Genomic DNA, 6,306 nt, shown 5'->3' with positions numbered 1-6,306 from the left:
CCACAGAGAAACCCTGTCTCGAAAAACCAAAAAGAAAAAATATTTGTTTTGGAAGCACAAAGGCAATTTTATTAAAACTTAAAAACCTGGCAGGCAAGCTTTCAAACAGCAGCAGCTGCCTGAGGTGAAGAAGGGAAAGGCTATGCCATTTTAGCAGGAAACGAGGTCAGACACATGACACACGAGCAACTGCATGGTGGGGAGGAAAGCCTGAAATGCCTTCCAAAAGCGCCAAGTGTTAGGGAACACATGCTTAGAGAGGACAGAGGCAGGGGAAGTTGCGCTTTTCTGGATAATGCAGAAAAGCAGGCATGCATGCAGCCCTACGTGACTATGGCCCTATAAGTTGTTTGGGTTTTTTCTTTTTTGATTGATTGATTGATTGATTGATTGATTGATTTGTTTATTTATTTATTATGTACAGTGTTCTGCCTGCATGTATGCCTGTAGGCCAGAAGAGGGCACCAGATCTCATTACAGATGGTTTTGAGCCACCATGTAGTTGCTGGAAATTGAACTCCGAACCTCTGGAAGAGCAGGCAATGCTCTTAACCACTAAGCCATCTCTCCAGCCCCAACCCATAAGTTTCTGCTTTAAAATTTTTAAGAAAAGTGTATTCACTGTTGGAGAGGTGGCTTGGTGTCTAAGAGTACTGGCTGTTCCTCCAGAGGACCCCAGTTTTAGTGCCAGCACTCGGGCTCACAACTGCCTGTAACTCCAGTTCCAGGGGCCCTGACACGCTCTTCTGACCTCTGAGGACACGTGGCATGCACAAGGCGCACAGACATACATGCAGCCAAAACACCCATACACATAAAATAAAAATAAATCTTTTAGAGCAAGAGAGAGCTGGGTGTGGTGGGGTGTATACCTTTAATCCCAACATTCAGGAGGCAGAGGCAGGCCCATCCCTGTGAGTTCAAAGCCAGCCTGGTCTACAGAATTAGTTCCCATAACAGTCAGTGCTGTTACTCAGAGAAATCTTGTCAAAAAAACAAAAAACAAAAGCAAGACAAAACAAAGAGAGTGAGAAACAGAGAAAGGGGTAAAAATGGGATCAGAAAGATCTGTGTAAAAATCCAACAGTTGCACTATAAATCCTCTCTCCATGGTGTCTGCAAAAGTTCTCTCAGCTGACTAATTGAGACCTCAGCTGTCAGGGCTGTAATAAGCAGAATATATGCTGTTATTCCCTTTTGTTGTTGTTGTTTTGTTTTGTTTTGTTTTTTCAAGACAGGGTTTCTCTGTAGCTTTGGAACCTGTCTTGGAACTAGCTCTTGTAGCCCAGGCTGGCCTCAAACTCACAGAGATCCGCCTGCCTCTGCCTCCCAAGTGCTGGGATTAAAGGTGTGTGCCACCACTGCCTGGCTTCCTTTTTTGTTTTTGTTTTTTATAACCTTGCACAAAACTCCCATAACTATTAAAAATAAATTTTTAAAAGTCAAATCATTATGTCAATCCCAGTTTGTCTCAAATTTCTTTGTTTTTTGGGGGAGGGCTCTCAGATAGCTGGCTCTAACAGATTTGTGTCACTCCTTACTATAGATCTATCACCACGTTAATGTTGTTGATCTCTTAAGAATCTAACTTTGGCTTCCTCTCTTTGGGGGAGACATTGTCTTCTTCCCAAGAGAAGATCAGGAAATTGTAGAAGCAGGGCTTGGAAACACCTGAATCCCCAAATGGATTAGCTGTGGTGGGGAGAGGCTCTGTGAAGGGACCCTCCCTCCCCCAGAGCCAAGAGACTGACACCAGCAACACCTTCAGGCCCCTCCCTGAGACAGGTCCATTCCTCTGTGTTCCGATAATGAAAATCATTAAAACTCAGGGGCCTTCTAAGAAGAGATGGGACCCTGGGAACTGACTTTGTATTTTTGACCTCTTACAAAATAGGAAGCCTGAAGTAATATTTTTCCAAAGTTCACTATTGGACTGTTTTCAAAACGTGTCGCATTTGTAATGGACCAGTGAGTGTACACGGTCAGGCATTTTTGGGCGGAGAGCTGTGCTGCTAGCTGATCTACCTGGATCACTGCTCTTGTGTAGAACTTTTCCATTGCGCACACACAGAAGTAAGGTCTGGGAAACTGACTGTGTTGGTTCCAAAATATTTGTTTGTTGTTGGGTTCCTTTTACTTCACCTGTGCCAGGCAACTGCCCTGCTACTGAAACACCCCTAGCTCCTGAGCAACCAGTCTCAGAAGATATTTTCCCCCCTGAAACATGTTCTTACTGTGTAACCCAGGCTGGCCTTCAACTTGCTACCCTCTGGCTTCCATCTCCTGAGTGCTGGGATCACAGGCAGATCTACCATACCTCTCTATGCCTTTTTTTTTTTTAAAGACAGTATTAGGCTGACCTTAAATTTGCTACATAACTTGAGAATGGCCTCAAACTTCCGACAATGTGCCTTCACATTTACCTCTAGTGCTGAGTTTATGGTGTGTGTGTGCTACGATGCCTGTTTTCTCTCATTTTTTGTTTTTTTTTTTTCTTTTTTTTTTAATGTTTTTCTTTTGATTTTTGAGACACTATGTGGCCCTGACTGTAGACTAGATCCTGTGCCTCTGCCTCAGGAGTACAGGGACCAAAGCAATGCCATCACACCCAGCAACCATGCCTAGATTTATGTGGTACTAGGGATAGGACCAGGGCCTCAGGTGTTTTAGGCAAAGCACGTTACCAACCAAGCTACACCTGCAGCCATCAAAGGCTTTCTTTTATGTTTTTTTGTTTTGTTTTTTGTTTGTTTGTTTTTCGAGACAGGGTTTTTCTGTGTAACTTGAGCTCCCTGGAATTTACTTTGTAGACCAGGCTGGCCTCGAACTCACAGAGATCTACCTGCCTCTGCCTCTTAGAGTGCTGAGATTACAGGCATACACCACCACTGCCCAGCAATGTTAGGTGTTTCCATGACAAACTAAGCTGAGAAGTGGTTGCTGGGATTCTGTAAAATTCCTTCCTAACATTGTTCTCTCTCCATTTGCAGTTAAATGAACTAGTGGTGGGAGACACCAGTGGAAAACTGTCTGTGTATAAGAATGATGACAGCCGACCGTGGCTCACCTGCTCCTGCCAGGGAATGGTCAGTCTTTATCTCTGTGGGGCTTGGGAAGGAGCCAGGATACCTTCGTGTTGGTCTGCCACGGAGTCCCACAGGGGATTCCCTAGTAACTCAGCCAAGTTACTGCTTCAGAGTTGTTTTCTGGGGGAGGGTAACCCCAGGAATTGTTCTCATCTGTCTCTCTTTCAACTCTCTCACAAGACTATTATCTTACTTTGCTTTCTATTGCTGTGATAAAGGTCATGGCCAAAAATAACTTGAGGAGGAAGGAGCTTATTTAACCTTACAGTTTATAGTCTATAGTGAAGTCGGAAGTTGGGGCAGGCTCTCCAGGAGGGAACCTAGAAGCACGAACTCAAGGAGAGCATGGAACTGCTTGCTGGCCTGCTTTCTTAGACAGCCCGGAACCATCTGGCCAGGGTTGGGCCCTCTCACATCGGGCATTAATCAAGAAATTGCCTGCAAGCAATCTGGTGGAGGCATGTTCTCAACTGGGGTTTCTCTTCTCATATAACTCTAGCCTTTGTCAGTTTGTCAGGGGGAAAAAGGACAACTATATTGTTCTTCATGTTGTAGTATGAGCTTGCTGCTTTATGGAGGCTGCCTAAGATTGTCTGATAGTATGCAGTGCCGCTAACAACAAGGATGCGTTCTGAGAAATGCCTTGTTAGGTTCCTTTAACATCAGGTGCCCACCGCAGCATTCATATAAGCTAACACAGCTACTGTGTTTCCTTAGTTTTATGAGGTGGGGTCTGGCTTTGTAGCTCAGGCTGGCACCCTCCTGCCTCGGCCTCTTAACTGACACCCAGCTGTGTGATGAGATCTTATAGGTCTACCATAAGATATGTGATGTTCTGTCGACTAAAATGTCCTTATATAATACATGACTGTATAATAAAAAATGGGGGTGATAATTGGAATAATCTAGAAATACAATAATCAGGCTATTTTCCTATTTGGTGGGGGTTTTTTGCATGGGGGTGGAAGGGGGTCTTATAGGACGTTGTCTTGCTGTGTAGCGCTGACTAGCCTGGAATTCATGGCAGTGCTTCTACCTCAGCCTCCTGAGTGCTAGAAGAGCACAGGTGGGCACCACACAGCTAGATTTTATTCATTTTTACCTAAGTTTGAATTTTTATCTGCTTGAGTCTTTGTATTGCTGTATGAATAAACCAAATTATATAGCTCAACGTCTATCAATAAAGACAATTCATTATAGGTCATGTGACACAAGCTTTAGGTGATTAGGAAGGAATGCCATCATTCCTTCATCAGCCTCCTTTTCTCTCTTGCAGTTGACTTGTGTTGGGGTCGGAGACGTGTGTAATAAAGGAAAGGTAAGGACGCGGGGCTTCTCTGGCTAGGGTAGAACCCCAGGTCCTTGCCTCAGTTGCGACTCCTTGGGAAGGTCAGCCCTGGCCTTTGAGATCTGCTTCTTAGCCCCTCCCCACCTCATGCATCTCTGCTGTACCTCTTTCTCTCTCCCAGAACCTGGTGGTGGCCGTCAGCGCAGAGGGCTGGCTTCACTTATTTGACCTGACATCCACCAAGGCTCTGGATGCTTCTGGGCACCATGAGACTCTTGGAGAAGAACAGCGTCCTGTCTTCAAGCAGCACATCCCAGCCAACACCAAGGTTATGCTGATCAGCGACATTGGTAAGCATGAGCAGCCAAGGAGCAGGGACTGGGCAAAGGGGTCCATTTTGTACATTGTTGTGTGTTTACTTTTTCTCTTTTTATTTGGTTTTACTTTATTTTCATTTATTGTATATTTGAGGCATAGTTACTGAGCCCCTACTTAATAACTAGGAGCTACAGACCTAGTGTGAGCTAGGAACCGTTCTGTGTTCTAGAATTACAAAGTGAATAAAGCAAGCAAAAAAAAAAAATCATACTATCTTAGATTGTTCTGTGAAGAGACAGAATAAATTTTATAAGAAAATTAAATAATGAAGCTGGGAATTTGGCTCAGGATTAGAACACTTGTCCAGCGTGACCAGGCCTGAGTTCATCCCAGCCAAAAATCAGTCATTCAGTGCTATAGTAGACGGTAACAAGTGTTGGGATAAAATAAATCAAAGGGCTGAAGATAGCAAGGTATCGACAGCAATTTAAAAGATTTCTTTGTATTTAATTATGTGTAGGTTTGTGTGTGGGTTGTGCACATGAGTGAAGGTCAAACCCCTGTAGTTGGAATTACAGGAAGTTGTGAGCCACTTGACATGGTTATTGAGAACCTAACTGGGGTCCTCTGGAAGAGCAGCAAGTACTCTGAACTGCTGAGCCAGACCCAAGAGGTAGCGATTTTAAATAGAGTTGTCAGGGACATTCTTGCTGGAAGGTGGCATTTGGGTAAAGTGACAAGGGTGAGCTTAGCAACATGGCACTGCTGCTTGACTAGAAGTTATCTAGGTAGGAAGCATGTGCAATGGATGTAGGAAACAGAGAGCAGAGATGATGAACCCTGCGTAGCGTTTCAGTGAGAAACGGCACGAGTACAAGACCAGGCCGGAATGGGCAGTTACCACAGGATGTGGTTCATGGCCCAGAAGACTGGACTCAACTGAAAGTGCCGGCAGTGCCGGCTGTGGTTTGGCTGCCAATCCATTGTTTCTGTGCCTACAGATGGAGACGGGTGTTACGAGCTGGTGGTAGGATACACAGACCGTGTGGTACGGGCCTTCCGCTGGGAAGAGATGGCTGAGGGGCCTGAACACCTGACAGGGCAACTGGTGTCCCTCAAGAAGTGGATGCTGGAGGGTCAGGTGAGAAGCAGAGTTTGGGGACCTACGCTAAGAGCCAGTGAACAGAAAAGTCAAGAGGAGGCTTGTGGAATGTGGGGTCCATCTGGGAAGAAGGAAAATGTCCTTGACGAGAGAGGTCCAGCATTCCTAGACAGGGTCTCAGTGGAATTTTAGTAACAGGCAGAGTGCAAAGACTGCACTGAGAATTCAGTGTGTGCTGTGGGGCACACAGCAGGAGCCTGGTCTGGGGTGGGTGGTGCCAGACAAGATTCATGAACCTTAGAACTCCTCCTATCTCCATCAAACTAGAGGCTAATTCTCAGAAGTCCTGCCCGTGTCTTCCCTGGTTCTAGCAGCAGAGTCTCCCTCCCTTCCTGATCTGCCCCCGTTAAGACTCTGTTCTCGCCGGGCGATGGTGGCGCACGCCTTTAATCCCAGCACTCGGGAGGCAGAGGCAGGTGGATCTCTGTGAGTTCGAGACCAGCCTGGTCTAC

The 6,306-nt window shown here is 45.6% G+C and overlaps 1 protein-coding gene across 1 annotated transcript in view; it reads left to right on the top strand.

Moving 5' to 3' along the window:
• Itfg2 (integrin alpha FG-GAP repeat containing 2) overlaps positions 1 to 6,306 on the top strand; it is a 16,531-nt gene that overhangs the window by 4,683 nt on the left and 5,542 nt on the right. Inside the window, exons 2-5 of the mRNA XM_005365288.3 lie at positions 2,991 to 3,086; positions 4,363 to 4,404; positions 4,556 to 4,724; positions 5,694 to 5,833. Of these exons, the coding sequence (XP_005365345.1) occupies positions 2,991 to 3,086; positions 4,363 to 4,404; positions 4,556 to 4,724; positions 5,694 to 5,833 (447 nt within the window). The remainder of the gene's footprint in view (positions 1 to 2,990; positions 3,087 to 4,362; positions 4,405 to 4,555; positions 4,725 to 5,693; positions 5,834 to 6,306) is intronic.

Source organism: Microtus ochrogaster, unplaced genomic scaffold, assembly GCF_000317375.1.
Source record: "Microtus ochrogaster isolate Prairie Vole_2 unplaced genomic scaffold, MicOch1.0 UNK1, whole genome shotgun sequence".
Classification (NCBI taxonomy): Eukaryota; Metazoa; Chordata; class Mammalia; order Rodentia; family Cricetidae; genus Microtus; species Microtus ochrogaster.
Note: the sequence above shows the minus strand (reverse complement) of the source record. Positions and strands in the feature narration are given on the sequence as shown.